This window comes from Urocitellus parryii, chromosome 5 (genome assembly GCF_045843805.1).
Source record: "Urocitellus parryii isolate mUroPar1 chromosome 5, mUroPar1.hap1, whole genome shotgun sequence".
In the NCBI taxonomy this organism is placed as follows: Eukaryota; Metazoa; Chordata; class Mammalia; order Rodentia; family Sciuridae; genus Urocitellus; species Urocitellus parryii.
In genome coordinates this window covers 176,133,974-176,157,766 of record NC_135535.1, presented here as the reverse complement: position 1 = coordinate 176,157,766, position 23,793 = coordinate 176,133,974, and the positions used below count along the sequence as shown (strand labels likewise).

At 34.0% G+C, this 23,793-nt stretch overlaps 1 protein-coding gene across 3 annotated transcripts in view; it reads right to left on the bottom strand.

Moving 5' to 3' along the window:
- The window catches only part of Tnks2 (tankyrase 2), a 61,452-nt gene that overhangs the window by 12,373 nt on the left and 25,286 nt on the right, over positions 1-23,793 (bottom strand). Inside the window, exons 9-20 of one of the 3 annotated variants that reach the window (XM_026397330.2) lie at positions 23,162-23,283; positions 19,971-20,062; positions 19,804-19,882; positions 16,616-16,787; positions 14,000-14,079; positions 10,585-10,730; positions 9,602-9,767; positions 7,739-7,958; positions 4,580-4,671; positions 3,739-3,927; positions 1,739-1,991; positions 433-515 (exon numbers count right to left, since the gene is read on the bottom strand). In XM_026397330.2, the coding sequence (XP_026253115.1) occupies positions 433-515; positions 1,739-1,991; positions 3,739-3,927; positions 4,580-4,671; positions 7,739-7,958; positions 9,602-9,767; positions 10,585-10,730; positions 14,000-14,079; positions 16,616-16,787; positions 19,804-19,882; positions 19,971-20,062; positions 23,162-23,283 (1,694 nt within the window). Of the gene's footprint in view, positions 1-432; positions 516-1,738; positions 1,992-3,738; positions 3,928-4,579; positions 4,690-7,738; positions 7,959-9,601; positions 9,768-10,584; positions 10,731-13,999; positions 14,080-16,615; positions 16,788-19,803; positions 19,883-19,970; positions 20,063-23,161; positions 23,284-23,793 lie in introns of all 3 variants that reach the window. The other 2 variants (XM_026397329.2, XM_026397331.2) reach the window with 2 other exon arrangements.

Below are 23,793 nucleotides of genomic sequence, written 5' to 3'. Positions count from 1 at the left end.
GTAACTATATTTTCTGAAAAACAACAACAACAAAAATCAGTCACTGTATCCTGGCAGAATACTTTAACTTCATTCGAGAACTGATTAAGATAAACCTGTCATTCAAGAAAGCTATTTTATTACTACATGAGAATCAGTTTTTATGGTCTGATAGGAAAAATGGAAAATTAGAAGAGGAACTGATTTCCAGTCCTACAAAAAATATTCTTGGGGCCAGGAGTGTAGCTCAATAGTAGCATGTGCTTAGCCTGCACAAGGCCCTAGCTTCAATCCCTAGCAACAAATAAACAACAAAAACAAACTCCAAAACCAAAACCCAATGAAACCATTCTCTCCCCAATAGCTTACAAGGCTCAAGGGATTTCAAGTATATCCTAATTTTCCTTAAGTTTTCAAAAACACTAAACTAAGCAATACAATTCATCTACTTACTTGTTCTCTCTCAAATATATCCATTAGGTGCTCAAGTCCAAGATTCCTTACAAATTGAGTTATGCTAAAATCTACTCCTGGAACTGGGGAAGGGGGAAAGCAGAACAAAATTTCACATCACAATAATGTACAGCATTATAACAATAAAGGTCTTTGATGTTCCTATTTACTTGAAGTAAGTATGAAGCAAAAAAATATAGTCCCTTAGGATAGAATACTGTATGTAACATTAAAAATTGCTAAGACAGACCTATAAAATTTCAACATCATAACATCATAACTGTTAAGTTAATCTATGAGGCCTTTTGTTGGGTAGAGGCTCAGATCCTGGCAGATGGAAGATTCAAGACATTTTTATCTGGAGGCAGCAACAGCCCCTAACCTCTAGTTCCAGCCCCATTTTGCTCCAGCCAGTTCCATTTAGCCCCCTGAGCCATTTCTATAGGCCTTTGTTATATGTAGGCCAGACAAAGGTGGCACACTGCCAACAGGTTGCATAAGTAGGCAAGTTTACAAGAAATGTTTATGACCTTGAGTACATACGCTGAATCAGCGTGTTCATGCCTTAACTATATACTTTAAACATAGCTGGCTGGAAGCCTCCATGTGAGTCTAACTCTAGCCATTTTGGGCCTGCCCAAAAACTTCTCAGATAGAAACAAAAAACAAAGCATAAAACAAAACAAAAGTCTCACTTTTTGTTTTACACTTTAATTTTATTTATTTATTTCATTTTTTTTTTTTTTTTTTTTTTAGTACCAGGAATTGAACTCAGGGCGCTCAACCACTGAGCCATATGCCCAGCCCTATTTTGTATTTTATTTAGAGAGAGGATCTCACTGAGTTGCTTAGCACCTTGCTGTTGCTGAGGCTGGCTTTGAACTTGAGATCCTCCTACCTCAGCCTCCTGAGCCACTGAGATTACAGGCATGCACCATTAAACTTTATTTTTAATTGTATCTTTAAAATCAACAAAACTCTTACTTTCAGGCTGTTAAGTTCCTTTACAAAAAGTTTATGAAAACGAGTTCAACATTCTTACACAGGACAAGCTGAATTTTGACATCTAAAAAATTTATACTTGAACAGTAGGTGGCAACAATAAGACTCATCAACTTTCAATGTGAAAGGCAAAACTTTCATTATGAATTCTATTAATAACGTAAAGAAAACCACAAAGGGCAAAACTTATAGTCTGTGTTGATTTGATATTAATAATTGTATTTAAGGCTAAAAAGTACTTTCAAGCATTCCAAATGAGAAATATGGGGCTAATGATACCAGTTATTTTTATACAATGTCTCACCTTCCTTTCTCTCCAAACTGGAAGCACCCTCTGTTCCACTTGAACTAACTACTGATGACAGTTCAGAAAAACTCCCAGATAAGTTGTCAAGACTGCTGGCTGCAGAAAGGCTAGATGGGCTGGATGGACCTGAAGATAGAGCATCTGCAGTGGCTCCTGGGTTTCTCATGCCATTGAGTACTTGAGGTTTATAACATGAAGGTAGAGCGGAAGGAGGCATGGCTGCTGTAAGGAGAGCACTGACATCATCTGCCTAGGGTACATTTAAAAGAGATAAAATCTGTCACAGGCAAGTTTTAAAATTCTATTATAGCTAACAGAATGCAGTTTAGATTAAAAGGCAATGATATTAATTACAAAAATATCTATTTTAAAAGGTCTTTACAACCTTATTACAATTACTCTGAAATAAGAAATTTACACTACATATGAAACTTCAAAGAATTATGTTTGCTTTTCTTAGAAAACATTCAGTGATATCTCTGTTCCTCAAAATTAAAAGATGTTTTTGTTTTGATAACAAAGATAATCAATCTTAATCAAATCTGCCAGAATGGGGGGAAAAAAAGCCCTAAACTGACCAGTACATTAATTTGTTTCATTAGTGACATATAATCATTCTTTCACAGTGATCAATTCAGATACTAAGAAACAAACATTTAGCATGAAGTACTTTTTTTTAAAAAAAAACATTTATTTTTTAGTTGTAGGTGGACACAATACCTTTATTTTATTTTTCTTTTTATGTTGTGCTGAGGATCGAACCCAGTGCCTCACACATGCTAGGCAAGTGCTCTTCCTCTGAGCCACAATTCCAGCCCAAAAGTACTTGTTTTCACGGTCATTTTTACTGCCTATTCCAATCCTCATCATCTTCCTTTTCAATCTGTGCATTCTTGTGAAACTCACTGCTTGTATATAACATTTGTTTGTAATAGCAGTATCATTTATTGTATGCTTTTTCTGTACCAAATACTGTTCTAAGTACTTTAAATATATTACCTTATGTAATTCTCATACTGACCAGATATACTCTCTTATAGTTGATGTATCTAAGGCCTAGAAGCTAGACAACTTGTATGACTGTACAACTCTTAAGTGATAAAGCTGGAATTCTAGTCCAGGTCTGTTTGACTCTAAAGACTGTGAATATTCTCTACAGCATTCTATTTCAGTCACTATCACTTAATACTATCTGGTAAATGAAGACATGGGTTTACTTCTAAAATAGCTTGGAACTGAAAAGATGATTTCCTAGAGAAACAATGCTGCAAATGCAGTTGGTTGTCAGCCTGCTGAGAAAAATCTACTTAAACCTCAAATGAAGCTGAACTAAATCATCTTCTCATTGTACTGAAACAACAAAATCTCTTTCAGTAGAAAACAGTTTTAAGAAAAGACTCTTCTTCCTTTCCATCTCAAAAGTATTTCTTCTTCCTTTTCCTTTACTGCTCTGGTTAATGTACTGAGTGGGAGAGACAAGAGACCCATGGTTTGTACTATCTTGCACTGTATGCACAGTAACCGCATTTATGGAGGGCCTGGGATTGGTTTTTTTTTGGTACTGGGAATCGAACCCAGGGCACTCAACCACTGAGCCACATTCCTAGCCCTTTCTGTATTTTATTTAGAGATAGGTCTTGTTAAGTTGCTTGGAGCTTTGCTAAATTGCTCAGGTTGGCTTTGAACTCAAGATCCTCCTACCTCAGCCTCTCAAGTTGCTCAGAGTATAGGAGTGCGCCACAGTGCCCTGGCCTGGAATTGTTTTGTTTCTCCACTAATGTAAACAGTTTTAGTGCTCTTTTCTCCATCTCCAAAGTACATAATAGTACAGTACTATATAACTGATATCATACCAAAGAGATCCTGAAGAGTAGGCTAAAAACCATATTTTGCCACATTCACTATGAAGACTTTTTTTTTTTTTTTTAAAACATGTATCAAGTGAATTTTAAAAGGTCAGGCAAGCATTGAGATTTTTCCAAGAGCCCATCACTTACTGAAACTAAATCTAAAGGTGTTTGTCCTTCCTGATTTTTAAGAGTAGGATCAGCTCCGTGGGCCAACAACAAAGCACAAAGCTGTGTTCGTCCCTTTTGGGCTGCTTCATGCAAAGGTGTGAAAGCCCATTTGTCCGTGGCATTGACACATGCATTATACTTTATTAGTAAAGCTGCCACATCTACATGCTGTAAAAGAAAATACTTCTGTTACAGTCTGAAACATTATCACATTTTAGTCTTAAGAAGAAACTAGTTCTGTACCTACCCCCATATTTTCAAACTAACTTTGGAAATGAAAAGTAAAGCTGTTTCTCTCCAATATCATAACTTACGGGTAGTTGTTTAAAAATTATAGTAGGTATTTCAGTAATTTGAGAGACTAGAAAATAGTTAAGAATTCTACAGAGTTGGAAGCAACTTTAATGACTTTTGACTTAATCATGTGTTATAACTGCTGAATATCAATCTATAAACACATTCTTTAATTATTCAAACTTTATCACTGACATTGGTTAATAATGAAAACATCCTTGATGTTTTAAGATAGGAGCATACATCTCAATCTCTACAGATTCCTGTGAAACATTGTGAGTTTTCTGGGCACCAAAAAATAAATAAAACAAAACCACCATCTCACCGAAACTAAGAGATGGGTGAAAAGGAAGGTAATAAAACAAGTGACAACAAATTGAAAACTAAAATTTGGAACTTATTTAACTTCATAGTTACTTCCTTGAAAATAAGAAATTCAAACAAAATTTCATATGAACTGCAATACTGACTTTCACATTGAAAATTCCATAGGATTTTTTTTTTTTTAAAAGACAACATAACTTACCCCATAAGATGCTGCATTATGTAAAGGAATAAGTCCTCCTTTGTCTTGAGCATTCACATCAGCTCCATGTTGTAACAAATACTCTGCAACTTCTAAATTATTATAACCAGCTAATTTAGAAAAGAAGTTACATTACTTTTACTTATAAATTAAAAAAAGTCCAACATAAACTCACACAGCTATAAATATTTATACAGCACAGACATCACTGGAAAAAAAAGGAGATTTTTATATAAATCTGAAATTCTTGAGTCCACAAAAATTTATCTTTTTGAAAAAAATTTCCCACTGACCTCAAAAATTGGAAGCTTTTGGTGATAACATCCATTTGTTTTAGAGACTCTCAGAATTATATTGATTGATTTGCTTATATTTTTCCATTTAAAACCTGCCTTTCTGTTTACTACAACTTCCTAACCTCAGGTCCATGGTTTCAAAAGGCTGCAAGTCATAGACATCCAATCATAAATAGTCATGTTAGGAATACAAGTAGCTGTAAGGCAGGAGGAAGCACACTGGAGTGGGCCTCTGGGTAGTACTCTTCTTCCCTAGAGGGTTGTAAAGACATGTTTTTTTTTTTTGGAGGGGGAGGGTTAGCAGGGATTGAACTCAGGGGCACTCGACCACTGAACCACATCCCCAGCCCTATTTTGTATGTTATTTAAAAAAGACAGGGTCTCACTGAGTTGTTTAGCACCTCATTTTTTGCTGAGGCTGGCTTTGAACTCACTATTCTTCTGTCTCAGCCCTCCTAAGCCACTGGGATTACAGGTGTGTCCAACTGCGCCCAGCAAGACATGCTTTTTATTCAGGAAACTTAGGGGTACATATTTCCAAAAGACATGAAGTAAAGCTTAGTATTTTGGAAACGTGCTATAAACTCCTAGCTATTACTTGTGAGCTATCTCAGTAAATACTTTTATGGGAAAGCATATTTTATTTTGACACACAGAAAACAAATCTGGAATTTAACGTTGCCAATATAAAAACAGATAGCACTTGACTTGAAAATTGTTCAAAATGTTTTATTCATATTTTTATTGTAGTTTTTATCCTTTTGAAGGAGGACCTAAAGTGCAGAATTTAAAAAGATCAAGAAAAACAAAACCATAAAATTCCCTTAAATTTAGCATTACACTGATTAACAGTCCTTCTAGATTTCAATTTAATATTATACCTTCTAGGTATACTACTTAACACTGCATAAGTAGGCCAAAATATTTTGTGTACATAACCTGTTTGTGACTTACAAAGACAACATGGATTTTAACAGTAATGTTAAATGTTCTAGATAAACCACAAAAAAGATATAAAATCTCATATAAATATAAACAGCAAAATTTCTAACCAGAGGTCAGGTCATAGCTTCTCTTGTAAACTTCTGATATTGGAAGTGGTAAGGCTTTCTTACCCTATTAGCATTTATGGCTTATAACTTCCAAAATGCACCAAAAGACACATGGATAAAGAAATTAATTTTCTTGGACACCATAGTCCAAATTTACATGAAGTTGATAATTTAAAGGTGGAAATAAGGGCTAAGAATATAGGTTAGTTGGTGGAGTGCTTGCCTTGAATGCACAAGACCCTGAATTCAATCCCCAGCACCACGAGAGAAAAAAAAAAAAAGGTAAAAATAAAACAAAACAAAAAATTATTATTTTAACTTTTTTCTCCAAAGTATTGGGGACTGAACCCAGGGTGCTTTACACTGAGCTATATCACCAAACCTTTTAATTTTTAATTCTGAGGCAGGGTCTCACTAAGCTGGCCTCAAACTTGTGATCTGCCTGCTTCAGTTTCCCAAGTAGTTGGGATTACAGGTATGCACCACTGTGGACAAAATTATATTTGTTTTTTCTTTACAGTGCTAGCAACTGAATCCAGGGCCTTGTACATGCTAATCAAGTGCTCTAACACTGAACCCCTGGCTTCCTGAATACTATCTTTGAAATGTTAGCAACACATTAAGTTATACTGTAAGACTGAAATAAACTACATATTTTTCTCTTATACCAAGCAGCAGTAATAAGTGCACTACTTAATTTTTTTCTTTTGTTTAAACCACGTTTAGACAACTGTGTGCATGATGAAACTTTACTGAGATATTAGCTGTAGCTAGCTCAGTGATTTTCAAGGTTTATTCTTTGTCATCTGCCATAAAGCTGAAAAAGCTGCCCTGATGCTACATCACTGTTCAACTGGACTAAAAAACAATGGTAGTCTGTGCCAATTTTATGAGTGAAAACTTAGAACAAATGTTATGGACTGAACTGTGTTCCCCCAAATTCTTTTGGGGTTATAGACCTAACCCCAGTAACTAGAATATGACTGTATTTGGAGACTGGGTTTTTAAAGAGGCAATTAAATTAAAATGAAGCTGTTAGGGTAAGCCCCAATCTGATCTGACTAATATTCTGAAAAGACCTGCTGACATCTAAATCTTGGACTTTAAGCTTCTATACCTGTGAGAAAACAAATTTCTGTTGTTTAAAGTCATCTAGTCTTTGGTATTTGGTTACGAAAGTTCTTTTTCTTGCATCTTCAGGGCTTTCTATTTTTTATTTTGAGATAGGGTTTTACTAAGTTGCTGGAGCTGGCCTTGAATTAGTGAGTTTCCTGCCCAAGCCTCCTGAATAACTGGGATTAGAGGTGTGTGCCACCATGGTTGGCTGGATTATGGCAGTTTCTTGCAAAGTAAAACAAGGAATAACTTTGGTAAGGTTTATATTACTTTTGAAACTTTTTAAAGATTTTTTTTTCTTGTATCCGTTCTTAGCAGTTATCATCAGAATGAAAAGCTTTAGTATCCCATGAGGAAGGCTGACTCAAGCAGGCATATATTTCAAAACTCACTCATCAAAATTGATTCAAACAATGTAGTGAACTAGAGTGAAAGATGCCAAAGTACATGGTGACTGGCATAGCCTGTTTGAATTGTTCTTATTGATGCAACATACTAGTACTGAAATGAACTGGAATTTAGCTAATAGCTTGAAGAATGGTTGCCCTGTATATGAAAGAGTATATAATGGTGGCATTAAAAGACATTTGATCTGAATCTTTCAAATTTAGTTACAGGAAATATTTACTCTGGTAAAACCAATCTCAAAATATATGAAATTTCTAGCCAAAATATATGAAATTTTATTCACTTACCTGCTAAATGTAAGGGTGTAGAATGTCGGCCTTGGGTATCACGACAATTTACATTATCAGGAGAAGACAATTTCTTGACTCTGGCCAAACAACCTTTCTTGGCAGCATCAAGCAGAGCTGCATCTCCTCGAAGTAGATCTTGGATATCTGTATCTCCATCTTTAACAAGATCCAAAGGGGTATTCCCATCCCTGTTTTTCTTTGTAGGGTCTGCACCATGCTAGGCATGTGAAAAATAGGAAGGGAGGAGAAACTGGCTTAAGTGTGCCCTTTATCAACGAGAAAATAGTCAAATGTAACCATACCAAAGAACATCAATTTATACTAAGACTCTACCTTAAAGATTAAAATGACTATTAAAACTTAACCCAAGGAAAGATGGGGGAATGAGACAGACATCATTACCCTAGGTACATGGATGACTGAACAAAGGGTGTGACTCTATATCATGTATAACTAGAGAAACAAAAAGTTGTGATCCATTTGTGTACAATGAATTGAAATGCATTCTGCTCTCATGTATAACTAACTAGAATAAAAAAAATTGACCTATACCAGAAAATTATAATAAGAACAAAGAGGCAGTTAAGTACTATTGGGTTTTTATAATGTTTAAAATTAGAGTTTTAAATCATGTTATTAAACATTACATTCTATAGTCATGCTTCATTTAATGATGGGGCATGTTCTGAAGAAAGCATCCTCAGGAGATGTTTTATTGTGCAAACATCAGAATGTATTTAACACAAACCTAGATGGTACTGGCTGCTACATACTTAGATTATATGGTATAGTTTATTGCTCCTAAACTATAAGTTATATATTACAGGCAAATGTAACACAGTGGTGAGTATCTGTGTATCTAAATACAGAAAATGCATGTTAACCTCCATTATATTGGCTTAGGAATGAACTTCCTCAATAAGACTCTTAAAGTGCAAGAAGTAAAACAAGAATCAACAAATGGGATGGTATCAAATTAAAAAGCTTCTTCACAACAAAGGAAACAATCAAGAACGGATAGAGAGAGCCTTTAGAGTGGGAGAAAATCTTTGCCACCTGCATCTCAGAGCATTAATCTCTAGGATATATTAAAAAAACCAAACAACTCCATCAATAAATGGGCTAGGAGCTGAACAGGCACTTCACAGAAGAAATACAAATGGACAACAAATATATGAAAAAATGTTCAACATCTCTAGCAATTAGAGAAAAGCAAATTAAAACCACAACCAGTGTAATTCCATGTCATGTTCAACAATGTGAACGGGATCCTAATTAGAATAAATTATACTCCAAGTATGCATAATATACCAAAGGACACTCTACTGTAATGTGTATCTAAACAGAACAAATAAAAAATGTAAAAAATTTTCAGCTACATTATAATTGTATAGGCGCATGGTCATAAATGCAATCCATTGTGAAATGTCAATATGCAGCTCATAACTTTATTTTTACTTTACACAAACAATTAAATAAATCATGAATCTATTCTCTTGGCTTTTGCTGTAAAAGATCTATTGGTATCTGTATTAAACCAATGCCATCAATTTTATGCTAAATAAGCTAGGCTTATAAACCATTCAACTCATCAAGTATTTTGATTAAATTATTAGGAAAAAAATAATAATCAGAGATCATGTCATAAACAAAAATTCATGTGTGGCAAATATACTTATAGAGTAAAATTTAAAATTGTTTCATAGTTTTTTTTCCTTTCTGGAATCTAGTTACAGATAGATAATTTTGTTTTCTACTTTTACTATTTATACTGGAGTTATTTGGGGGGTGGGGGGAGGTCCAAAACTGTTAACATATTCTAGATAATTTACACTGTCCACAGTAAGTAGTTAAATATACCTGGAGCAGAAGTTTGCAAATTTCATATTTTCCTTTTGCTGCAGCTTCATGTAAAGGTGTGAATTTCCATAAATCAGCTACATTAACTACTGCTCCATGCTTAACAAGAAGTTCTGCAACTTCATAATGTCCATAAGAACATGCATTGTGCAAAGGTACAAGGCCCCTGAAATGAAAAGTTAAATGAGAATAATGCTAGAGAAGGATGATTTAATTTCAATAATTATATGTAAAAGATGAAAGAAATTTCTTGAACTAAGAGACTATACTGATTATATTTAGTAGAACATTAAGAACTGTATATTTTTAATGAATAATGATCTTAAGATAAACTGGAAAAATTCAAATATCCTCAACAAACACTGAAACACTACATTAAAAATCAATACTTTAGGGCTGGGATGATCGATTGCTCAGTGTTAGAGTGCTCCCCTAGCACAGGTGAGGCACTGGGTTCGATCCTTAGCACCTCATAAATAAATAAAAATAAAGGCATTGGTCCACCTACAACAACAACAACAATAACAACAACAACAAATCAGTACTAGAGGGCTAGGATTATGGCTCAATGGTCAAGCACTTGCTTACCATGTACAAAGCCCTGAGTTCAATCAAAACCAAAACCAAAACCAGACAAAAATGAGTCTTACAATAATAAAGATTTAAAAAAATGTTAACTGAAATTAAAAGCTATATTTAAATCAATGTAAGGAAAACAGACTACCTCCTAGGAAAAAAAAAAAAAAGCTACCAACCATTAAAAAATATTTTCACTAAGCAACTCAGGAGGCTGATGCAGTTCAAAGCCAGTCTCCACAATTTAGCAAGACCCTGTCTCAAACTAAAAAAAAAAAGAGCTGGGGATGTGGTCAGTGGTTAAGCGCCCCAAGGTTCAATTGCAGGTACCAAAAAAGGGTCATATTTTCCTAAAAGGGCAGATAAAGGTAAGGAAAAGAGAGACCTTAGTAACTGTTGGTACTCACCCTTTATCTTTAGCATGCACATCAGCTCCATGCTGTAGAAGATATTCCACCACAGACACCCTGTTATACCCTGCTGCAAAATGGAGTGGTGTAGACTGACGTCCTTCAATATCTCTGCAGTTGACACTCTGAACAGTACACAGTTTCTGTAGGATTGAACACAGCATACATACACGTTGTCATTTCTTGTTTCAATCCGTGTTGTAGGAAATTTCATGTTTGGCTTATTTTCTTTTTTTTTAAATATTTTTTTTAGATGTTGATGGATCTTTATTTTATTCATTTATTTATATATGGTGCTGAGAATCAAACCCAGGGCCTCACATATGCTAGGCAAGTGCTCTACCACCGAGCCACAACTCCAGCCCTCATTTTCTTATCTAAGAAGTATTCTCAGGAATCAATTCTTTTTTTTTTCCCCCCAGGGCTGAGGACCGAACCCAGGGCCTTGCGCATGCTAGGCAAGTGCTCTGCCACTGAGCTAAATCCCCAACCCCAGGAAATCTATTCTTATTTCATCTTGTTGTTTACTGAGAATATCCCTTTGGTCCTCTCATTTATGCCTGTATCTCCTATTTTTTCTACAGTAAGTAGGTCAATTTTACCTTTACTACTACTCCTTACATAAAGATAACCTAAGTATAACTTCCATTTTGTGGCAATTACACGTACAGGTACACTGGATCACAGGAGCACCAGCATTGTCAAGGTTCTTATTAAAAATTCAGCATCTCAGACTCCTATGTACCGAGTTAGAATTGATATGTACACACATTAAAGTTTGGAAAGTAATGTTCTAGACCAGTGGACCTCAAATTTCCATGTGTATTGGGTCCCACCTTTAGATTTTCTGATTCAGTGTGTCTCTGGCAGGACTTGAAAATTTGCATTTTTAACAAGTTTTTAAGTGACACTGGTGGTCAAGGAACTATTCTTACAGAATAAATTAATAAAATGCTACTGGTTAATCTTGAGAAAATTATAGTTACTCAAATAATTTTCTGTTTTTCGGTTCAAATGAGGAGGCAGAATGGAGAAATCCTCACTTAAATTTTTTTTTTTGAAATTTTTTTAGTTGTAGATGGACATAACACCTTTATTTTGTTTATTTTTATGTGGGGCTGAAGACTGAACCCTGTACTTCACACATGCTAGGCAAGCGCTCTACTACTGAGACATAACCCCAGTCCTCATTTAATATTTTGCATGAAGAACATGGAAGTAGGGCTGGGGATGTGGCTCAAGCGGTAGCGTGCTCGCCTGGCATGCGTGCGGCCCAGGTTCAATCCTCAGCACCACATACAAACAAAGATGTTGTGTCTGCCAATAACTAAAAAATAAATATTAAAATTCTCAAAATAAATAAATAAAAAAAAAGAACATGGAAGTTTAAGGAAGGAAAGCAACATAGATAATAAATCACAGTGCTCAAAGAGTAAAACAAAAAAGAACAAAACAAAATCCAAAAAAGTCACTATTAGTAAAAACTCTTTCCTCCTTTAACTATCCTACCTTGAAAAGCAGGAATATATAAGCTCAATAAACCAAGGAGTCAGTCAGTGGGTTTACCTCAAGGGGCTTTATCATTGGACTAGCAAAGCTCATTATGTTTACTGAACAAGAACTTCATAGATATATAAATTCAGGGGTCTATTCAAAAAACGGTGTTTCAAAGGTTATGAAGTTGGGCATCAGGAACAAATATTTTTAATGCATATCAGGTGTTAGGTGTGGTATTATCACAGGCCTCTCTACTTCTCAGTTTAACTATGTCCATTCTGGGGACAGGCTTTTTTTTTGTGTGTGTGGTGCTAGGGATTGAACCCAGGGCCTTGTGCATGTAAGGCATGCACTCTAACAACTGTGCTATTTCTCCAGCCCCTGAGACAGGCTTTCTAATAGTAGTCCAATTAAATATATAGTCTGATGGATCAGCACTAAACAACTGAGGACACAATAAAGTGTTCATTGGATAATACATACATGTTCTTGTTTCAGAGATTCATACAGAGCCACCTTAGAAAAAAGAAAGGCTGGTGGAGATAAATGTCTATCAAGTGATTTTAGAAGGAGAGGGGAGGGAAGACAGCCTAATACCTATCACTAGGAGAGCTGGTCTTCCTTAATCCAGTGGTGTTATTTTATTCTCTAAGTTAAATTCCTGCCTCTACCTTATGTCTTCTTCATTTCTCTATTCCTTTAGACCCTTTCCGTCTTTAAAATGCTTCATATTGTGCTTACTGAAGAGTTTTATGTTTTTTAGTATGTATAGAGAAAAGTCATTTAAAATTTATCAGTCTCCCTTCCCTCACATGGGAGGGGGGGGAATCAGCTAGTTGTCCTTTATTACGTATAAAGATAAATCCAAAAGAAAGGATCAATTTACAGAAAGCTCTTCATTTATAAAACCAGTGGAGGGGCTGGGGTGGTGGCTTAGTGGTAGAATGCTTACCTAGCAGGCATGAGGCACTGGGTTCTATCCTCAGCACCACATAAAAACAAACTAATATATCTATCTAAAACTAAAAATACATAAATATTTTTTTTTTAAAAAGACCAGTTAAGTTCTAGAAAGAGATCAATATTCATATGTATTAGAAAATCTAAAATTGATTTTGTCTAGTGGGTCTGTTTAGTACTAGAATTACCCCTACAGAAATAGTAAAATTATTCCAAATAGCTAAATTTGCCATGAATTAAGTCAACAAATACAGCTTTTTATAAAACTTATTACCCACTAGTGCCCCTTTAATTTGGATCAGTAGTTTTGGAAAAGTATCTAAAAGGGAAAATACAAGGTTTTTTCTCTCCCTTACTAGCTTAGAAAATAAAAATAACATATTTACATTTACTGAAGAATTATTTAATTCATGAAAAAATGTTGAATTAAATTCTTATATTAGTTGAATTGTGATCTATCAATATATTAGGCTTTTGAGTTATTTACCTGGATGTATATATACATACATATATTTTTATGTACATATATATACACACACATGTATTTGTATGTGTGTATATATATGTATTTACATACAAATATATGTAGACATGGTAAAAATCAAAACAGAATCTGAGGAAAGGTTATTTGGGAAGATTTGTATTACACGAAACATATTAAATATGTTAAACATATTAAATATATCTAACATAAGGTGTTCTTATGAGCATACTAGAAGGCTTAAACAGACAACAAGTAATTTAAAATCTGTGAACTCTAAGACATGTATATGAAACTAAAAAGTCCTTTTCTTTCATCACTAAGTGTTTTTTATCTGTAGAGAACTAGATATTTTTGTCCTTTAAAAGCAAGGTACATATAAATAAACCAAGCTCTTCATTATAATAGTACAGACTTCATTAAATGTCAAAATAAAAACGCATGGTTAACAAATACATAAAGATTATATCTCACTTTTACAGTTTCCACATCTCCAGCCTTTGCAGCTTCCAGCAACTGTCTGTCTGCCTCTGAATTCCCTAATGGGATACCCTCTAAAAAGAGAGAGGGAAAGAGTGATTAATTTCTGTTTAGAAGTGTAACTGATGTGATTCTGCAATCTGTATAAGGGTAAAAATGGGAGTTCATAACCCACTTGAATCAAAGTGTGAAATATGATATATCAAGAACTATGTAATGTTTTGAACAACCAACAATAAAAAAAAAAAAAAGAAAATAGGACCAAGCTTCAAGTGAGGCATCTTATCAAAAGGTAAAGTCCTTTTACAGTCTGCTAGACTAGGTAGGAAATCTCCATCGCAGTGGGGGAAAAATATTAAAACTGTGCATAATTACAAAATATGATTTAAGCAACAAAAAGGAACATAAAATAAATGATAAGCTAGCGTGCTCTATAATCAAGCCATATGGAATGTTACAAAAGTATTACATCAGGAGAACAAAAGCCAGAAATCTAATAGTGGTTCTTCCATTTACTAGTTATCTGAACTGGGGCAAATCAGTGTTCTGAGGCTCACATATTTTTAATTCTAAAGAAGAAAGCTGAACTAAAAAACAGATAAAGTTATTTCCAGGTCTGAAATTCTGTTCTACAGCTCATTTAACATTTCAGAAAAAAGAACATCTACTGTTACCTTAGCACAAAATAAACTGAACACAGACTCAAGATTTATGTATAAAAAATTAAACCTTAAAAGAACTAGAATAAAACATAGATAAGTATATTCATATCTTGAACTAAAAAAGCTTCTTAGAGCAAAACTGATTTGGAAAAATAACTGGCAGGCAACAGAGCATTAACCAAATTACAGAACAAAATGGCAAAAAAAAAAAATCACATTTCAACATACAGTTTAAGAAATACTATATCTAACATAAGGTGTTCTTATGAGCATACTAGAAGGCTTAAATAGACAACAAGTAATTCACATATAAAAAATAGAGAAATGATCAATAAAGATAAAATTATGTTCAAACTTGGTCATTATCAAATACAAATTTAAAAAGATCCTATTGTTTTCTTACCCACTTAGTATACAAAGTGGAAATGTGGAGCTACACTAACAGTATTTCTTTAGTTTGCACTAAAAAAAAGCATCCTTTTCTATTAATTCATAGAGGCATGTTTACCTAAGAAAAATATTAATATTTACAGTATCTAGTATAACAACAAAAACAGATCTTAATACTTTTTGTGGGTTTGTGAAATAGTACATATAATTTTCTTAGAAGGCAATTTGAAAATTATATACCATTCTTTGATTGAAAAATTTCCCTTTAATAATTTATTTTCAGAAGCTAGTTTGAAAATTAAGAGAAGCTATAAATAACAACAGAACTTAGCATAAAATTGGTAAGACTAAATTTTATCATTAGGCAACTGAATAGGGCTAGTGTTATTATCCTTAAACAGATGTGTAAAACATAGAAAAAAGGTAATCCAGAGAGCCACTGTAGTCAGTTTAGTTTTGGCAGATTCTATGAGGCTACATCAATCTGCCTTCACTTTTTCAAGCAGTGTTTCTCAAAATGTGATTCCCTGACAACAGGCATAAAGATCATCAAAATGACTGTTAAGAATGCTTGCTTCATTATCTGAGCTTTGAGACTTCAAAGCCACTCTATTAGATTCTAAGAGAAAGTAGAGATGTAAGTAAGGATACTTTTTTTGTACTGGGGATAGAACCCAGGGGTGCTTTACCTCCAAGCTACACTCCTAGCCCTTTTTATTTCTGAGATAAGACCTAAGTTGCTAATGCTAACCTTGAACTTGGAATCCTCCCACCTTATCTCTAGAGTCACTAGGATTAGAGGCGGGCAAGTGCTACCTTGCCTGAAGCAAAGATACTTCAAATATTATGTGACTGGATTTCTACACTGAAATATTTAACCTGTAATGTGTTCAGACAGCTGCTCTAAATGTTAAGTTTTAAGAATATGAGTACCTTTAATAGTTAAATAATACTTTTTTTTTGTGTGTGTGTGGTACTGGGGATTGAAGCCAGGGCTGCTCTACTACTAAGCTATATATCCCTAGTCTTTCTTGAGACAGGGACTAAATTGACCAAGCTGGCCTTGAACATGTGACACTCCTGACCCATTTTCCCAAACTGCTGGAATTATAGGTATGTTCCATGCACCTAGCTAAATAAGTTTTTGTACCTTGTACAAAGAAATATGCTGGATCTAAAAAGGACCCTAAAAAGGAATGAAGAATAAATGTCAGTACTTAGGGTATTATGCATTACCAGCTTGTGGTCCTATTAGATCCATCTTTTCAGATTTTCCTTTCTCTAAAAAGAAATAGCAACTATTATATCTTATTCTTAAAATTTTTCTTGATAAAAACTTGAGAGCCATCTATTTTCGCAGAATAAACGTTGTAAAGAAATCATAATTGTGACTTCATGACATTTAGGTAGTTGAGTACTTGTAAAGAGTACTATTATGAAGAAATAGCCAAAAATTCTCAAAAATTTTATTTTCATTACCAGCTCCTACGTTAAACACCATAATGTTAAACACATAAAGGTTAATTAAAAAAATTAATGTCACAGAAGCATTTAATACCTTGAAGCAGCTGCTGCACATTTTCATTTCCCATCTGCAAGGCAGTAAATCCCTGAAGGGATATGATGTTAGGATCACACCCATAGCTCAGGAGTAGGCGGCAAGTTTGCAGATGGCCACAATGTGCAGCTCTGTGCAGAGATGTCTGACCAAGATTATCAAGAGCATTAACCTTAATAATGCAGAAAAAGTTGAAATTAGCCTGCAGTGCATAATTTAAAACCACTCAACCATGTATTTAACACTTGCTACCTATTTAAAAGTTTTGAATGTTTCTTTTTGACACTGGGACTGAGCCACATCTCCAACCCTTTTTATTTTGAGACAGGGTCTCATTAAATTACTTAGGGCCTTGATAAACTGCTGAGGCTGATTTTGAACTTGTGATCCTCTTGCCTCGGCCTCCCGAGTCACTGGGATTACAGGTGTGTGCCACTGCACTTAGCTCAGTTCTTCTTTTATGAAATCAAAGCAAGTATTTTTTGCTTAAATCTAGAACACAAATATACACCAACTTATAAAGGCTGGCTGACATCAGAAGAAAAACCCAATTTTAGGCTAAAATGTCGAGTGACAGTTGAATTTATTAACAAATTATTTATAGGTGCACTGTATTTAAAGTTAGATATTGCTTAAAAAAGCTGAATCTCTATTTATGGATCTTGGAGTTCTAGAAATTAACCCCAAGATGGACAACAGTCGGCAGCAAAGCTAGAGTTAAATTAGTATTAAAAATATTTACTGCTATTGGCTTAATCCTCTATCCAATTTATCATGTAAAATATAATCTGTATAGATAAACACATGGTATATCCACACAATGTATTATTTCTTAGCAATACAATGGAACAACTATTGATAGGTAGATGAAATCTCTAAAACATTACACTGGGTGGAAAAAGCCTTACACAAAAAAACACATATTGTATGATTCCATGTATATGAAGGCCTAGAGCAGCCAAATCTAATCTGTCAGAAAAAGTAAAAATGGCTGATACTGTTAGAGGTGGAGATGGCCTAGGTTGGAGCATTACCTTTGGCAGAGGATGTTTATTATCTTGACAAGAGTTTTGGTTACACAGATGTATGCATTAATCAAAATTCAGCAAATGCACATTTAAAATTTATAAGTTTTTGCTGAATGTAAATTTTGTATCTTAAGAAAAATTATAAACAAATGCTGAACTCTAGTTGATGAACTTTTGGATTTAGAGACGTGTATACTAATATGCAAATTACTTTGACATGTATTCAAAATAAGATATATTAAAGGATGTATAATAAAACAATATAGTAAAACATTAGTGACAGACACTAGATGATGGATATACAATTACTTATAATTACTTATATATATCTTTGAAATTTTTCACAAGAAAAAAATAAGACTATAAGACTCCCCCTATCTCATTTCTACCTCCATATTCCCACCATGCAAACAATTCTTTGAAATATAACTGAGAAATTAAGTTACTTAGTAACCAATTCTGTGTCCATCGGTGTTTTGAGACACTGGCCAATTCATATTCATGGAATCAGAATATTTTAAGAAGAATATAACACCAACTTCTCAATGAACATGAAACTATAAATAACTAGTTTTAATGTTTATAGAACCTGAAAAATCTATTTAAAATGCTCAGGGCAATTATTTATTAACATTTCCAAACTCAATGAAAAGTGAAAAACATCCACTAGCTAAAATTTTATTTGAGTACTACTTTGTATTAGGATTAGGATGACCAACTTGTCCTGATTTGCCTGGGATTTTCTCACTTTTAGTACTGAAAGTTTTGTTTCTGGAAATCCCTACGTCCTGGATAAAACTGGGTGGTTGGTCACCCTAGTCAAGATTGTTTCACTGAGTTTCAGAACTTAAAAAGAAATATACCACATATATGAAAAACAGCAATCAAAGAAAAGTTACAGAACAGAGACAAATGAGGTATGCCAAGCAGTCAAGCGGAAATAAATTTTTATTCAATAATTTACAATAGAAAAGATCAAGATTATACATTATCGAGAATTCCCCCAAATCAAAGAGATTAGGACACTGAGAGGCAACATGAAAAGAAAGTGGGAAATTCTAAGTTGTTCCTTGAGTGAAGGAAGGACAGATAAGAAGACTAGTCTGTAAAACACATTAGGGAAGGGCTACAGGGCCACCCAAGCAAAAAGGGGTATGTTTCTTTCTTCTCTTTTCATTCAAAGCAGCTCCATCCTTTCTGTTAGACAGTAAATATCTATTAAAGATTTTGTTTGAAGAAGGAAAGCATCTATGGCTAAAAGTTGAAAAATTGCTGAATTAGGTGACCATCTCTGTCATCTCTTCCAATATGAGATGTGTATCTTTTACGAAGTAGTATTTTTTGAATTTTCTAGATAAGAAATAATGATTTCTAGCCTTGATAGAAGAACAAATATTCAATGTATAAAATGATTTGTGTACAAGTGCTAACTAAAGAATAGTAATTTATCACCATGGAATGCTTTTATCCAAATTACTTAGTTTCCTCCTATAAAAAGTCTTTGACTTAGTTACATAAATAAAAGAAGGTGGAAAGACCATCACTGGGGTAAAGAGCAGGAGTTAGCTTTGTGACCAAGGAACAAAAGATTCGGTAAGAAAAGACGACTGTTCAGAATCAGTATTACTTTAGCTGGGGATATTCTGGAGAGTGTACTGTTAGATACAGACCTTAAAGATAACTGTGATAAAACTGTAATAATGGGGTGTGGACAAAAGGAATGGAGAAAGAAGGTCATAAATAAATAATATATATGTGAATAAATACATAAACTTTCTGTCAAAAAAACTGGATACAGAAAAAATTACCTGAGGGACTTTATTATTATTATTATTTTAGGGTGGCATTGGGGATTGAACCCAGGACCTTGCCCATGCTAGGCAAGTACTCTACTATGGAACTATATTCCCAGCCCTTTTAAAAATTTTATTTTGAGAGAGGATCTCGTTAAGTTTCTCAGGCTGGTCTCAAACTTGCAATCCTACCTCAGCCTACCAAATAGGTGGGATTACAGGCATGTGCCACTGCGCCCAGCTGCAGGACTATTTAGGTGTAGATTAAAAAACAAAACAGTTAATTTGTAAATAGGGAGTAGGCATTTCATCTGTTGAACAGAATATAAACTGTTGGGTGACCAAGATTACCAAAAAGGAAGTATACCTTTGCTTCATGTTTCACCACTACTTCGACAACATCATTATGAGCTTTTTCAGATGCCACGTGCAGAGGAGTCAAGAATCTTAAAAGACAAAAAGTCAGCCAAACAATGAGTATATCTTCCAAAGAGTAAAATGTCAATAATATTTAATTATTTAAAGTATACTTACTCTTTAGTTTTTTCATTGATGTTTGCTCCTTTTCTTAGCAACAGTTCACATATTTGCTTTCTTTTGGGATATGGAGATGCAGCAGCACAATGCTAAATAATTCAAATTGCAGCATTAATCAAGGACTATATATAACTGATTTTTATTTAAGAACACTTGTGTTTCCAATCAAGAATAATCAAATTATTTAACATGTTTTACTTCTGACCTAACTTTATTTTCCAAAGACTTTGTAGTGGATAGTAACAACAATTACCAAATTATGACAATGTCTGAAACCCTATGTACTAAATGGTACCTGTTATTAAATATTCTGTTCAAAATTTTTCATCTCTTTGAAAAAGCCACTGTGGATGTGAAGAAACACAATGTGACCGATACCTATTCTGAAGGTATTACGTTATTGTTTAAAAGGTTAAGAAAATACCCCAAAGGTCGGGGCTTCTTTACAATGAAGAAAGAATACTCTTCCACTTTGAATTCTGCTTGGTTAATAGCTAATAAGGTGCTTCTCTCAACTAGCTGCTGTAGCAGAACAAGAAGCTTGGATTACCTGTTTGATACAATCGGTTTTAGAACTCCATTTGGAGTTCGAAGGTGCAGCATCTGTATCTATGATATATTAAGGAAGAAAGGAGGCAGAAGGTAGGGATTTCCAGTCAGAAACCTAGTAAGTATCTTACGGTCATGGCCTATATGTTTGCAACCTCAACCTATAGGATAATATTCATGGACAACAAGTATTCAATAATGTCTGAATGATGAATGATTAAATAAATGCATATAATATTAAAACTGAAATCTGAAACTCCCTAGAATAAAAGTTCTGGTTAATTTATAAGCAAAGCTGCTCTACACAACTGAACACACAGTACACATGAAATTTGTTCTCTGATTGTAATCTGTTAATCATAAGTCAGATCTTCATGATGGCTAAAGACTCATTCTTTGATACTGTTGTGTTCACTAAAATCACTCCTTTGCCCTTAAGAAAATAAAACCCAACTTGTGAACATAGCTCTTTTGGCACCTTAAGGATAATAACTCCCAGAAGATCTTTCAGAAGAGCACAAAAAATGGAAATAGTTTATTTCCAAGAATACTTTATCACATCCACCTCAAAATACACCTCTACTCCTCTGCACCATCCTGGTGCAGGGCCTGCAATCTCTGGAAAGGAAGAAGGAACTGCTCCTGTACCTCAACTACCCATTGACCCTTAACTTCTAGTTGTTTGAAGGTTAACAACAAGTTGTTTAATAGCATGGTATCTGGGGGGAAACAATGTTTAGTACAATGGCTCCTCCTTATTCATGTTTTTGCTTTCCATTGTTTCAGGTCAGCCTCAGTCTGAAAATATTACATGGAAAATTACATAAACCATTTGTTTTTTTTTTTTTTGAGACAGGGTTTTACTAAATTGTTTAGGGCCTTGTTAACTTGCTGAGGCTGGCCTTGAACTTGTGATCCTCCTGTCACAGCTCTTCCAAGTTGTTGGGATTACAAGTATGTGCCACTGTACTCATTTTCATTAGTTTTAGAAGCAGTTTTCAGAAGTGTGATGACATTTTGCATCATTATGCTCAAGATGAGAGCCATTTCTTTTTCTAGTGAACATACACAACTGCCTATGTCACTTGTTCATTATCACTTAGGAGCCATTTTGGTTATCATCAGATCAAGTGTTGAGGTATCACAGTGTTTGTGTTCAAATAACCCTTAATTTACTTAATAATGGCTTCCAGTGCAAGAATAACGATACCAGCAATTTTGATATGTTCAAGAGAAGCTGTTTAAGTGCTTCTTTTTTTGAAACATCTTAATATAAAGGAAAGAAAAATAATTGCATTCTGAGGTTTCTAATGGCTACAGTGAAGTTATTGATGTTAATCTCTTTCTCTGCCTAAATTATAAATTAAACTGTACCATAGGTATAGAGGAATAAAAAACAAAAACAAAAAAAGAAAAAAACAGCACACACAGGGCTCACTATTGTCCGTGGTTTCTTTTTTCCATGAGAGTCTTAGAAGATATTCCTCTCAGATAAAGGGGTATAACTGTATTAGCTTTTCATACTAGACATTTTCCCATGATGTTAGTCTTTCGAAGTTTCTCTGTACCATTTTAATGCTGCTGTGGCTTTAATTTTTATTAGCATTTCTTACAATCTGCAGCTTTTTTTTTTTTTTTTTACTTGGATGATTTAAAAGAAGTAACAAAAAGATACAAAATATTTATAAATAGGTTTTTAAATAAATTTCACATAGCTTACATTAAGGCAAAAGGAAAAGAAATTTATCATAAAAGATTATTAAGTACAGCTATTGTTGAGTTAAATCTATTAAACACATTAAGTTATCTTCTCTCACCTAAACATATTATGTAATTCATATAAGAACTTTTTCCTTTTATTTTTGGTGCTAGGGATTGAACTCAGGGGTGCTTAACCACTAAGCCACATCCCCAGTCCTTTATCATATTTTTTTAGGGACAGGGTCTTGCTGAGTTGCTTAGGGCCTCACTAAGTTGCTGAGGCTGGGTCTGAATTCACAATCTCCTGCTCAGCATCTGGAGTTGCTGGTTGTGCCACCACACCTGGCTCACAATTTTTCCTTTTTAAGGTCGCCACTGATTATACTATACTTCTATCTTTCATCACTTACCCATACTTTTCTGATTGCCTTTCCTCATATTTCCCTACTCACATCTACTCTGTTATGAGTTCAGAGTTACTCTTAGTTCTATCAGGGAAGTAGCCTCTAAGATACTTTACTCACACTTTAGAACTAATTTTGAGAAAATAATCCAATATTGAAGGAAATATACCAAATGGTTTTTATTTGAATGGTGGTGTAATTTTTTTTCATTATTTTCAGTGAAAATTTTCTATTAGAATAAGCCTTTATAATTTTTATAACTTCTCCAAATGGCAAATGGGATGTAACACATACCAATATATGAATAAAATTTTTTTCTGGATAGATTCTCAAACTTATAATAATATTGCCTTTTAGAGGGTGTGTGTTGAGGGTATTTATACTGTTTGACTCTTTTCTCTATATATGTGTGGGCATTAATTTAATTTTTTTTAATTACAGATTTAAAAAATAATGTCATTGCTAAAACAGAACATTATGAGTTTGGCATGTTTTTAGTTACTGTCTTTTAAAAACTTAAGTCTGAAAAATTACCAATGCTGTTTCATGTGTCTGAGGATGCTTGAAATTCACCATTTCCAGAGAGAGATGTTTTTTGATTCGTGTAACATCAGCTTCACGTGCAGCTTGCAGCAATGAGTGGCCTTTAAATTCATCTAGATGAAGAAGCATTCAGATCTTCATGAGCATCATCAAATTAATAGAACTTACTCAGTAAAAGACATTTAGTATGATTCTTGATGTTATTTTGAAAATAATCTTCCCAAATAGCCTATAGTGGTATTCCAGTTCTTCTCTGTTATGGCTCAATTCATCCTCAAGTGTACACACATATTTAGGTTATGGCAGATTGAGGATCTGCTCAAATACATAATTGCTCTAGAGCTATCTAGAGTACTATAATATATTCCCAGACCATAGTGTTGTGAGAATTTTTCAAAAAATTTTCAAAACTTTCCTCAATAAATAACCCCTAAACTAACATAAAGATAGTTTTGTTTAGATCTATTAGATAATTGGGTGCTAGACAAATTGTCTATTACTAAGTGCCACCTATGATGATCAAACAAAAGAGGGTATTTTTCTTTTACTCATTAGACTTGTGAAATCACCCTTATCCTTTATTATTCCAGAAAAATATAACTAATTCAAGTTGCCTATTTATA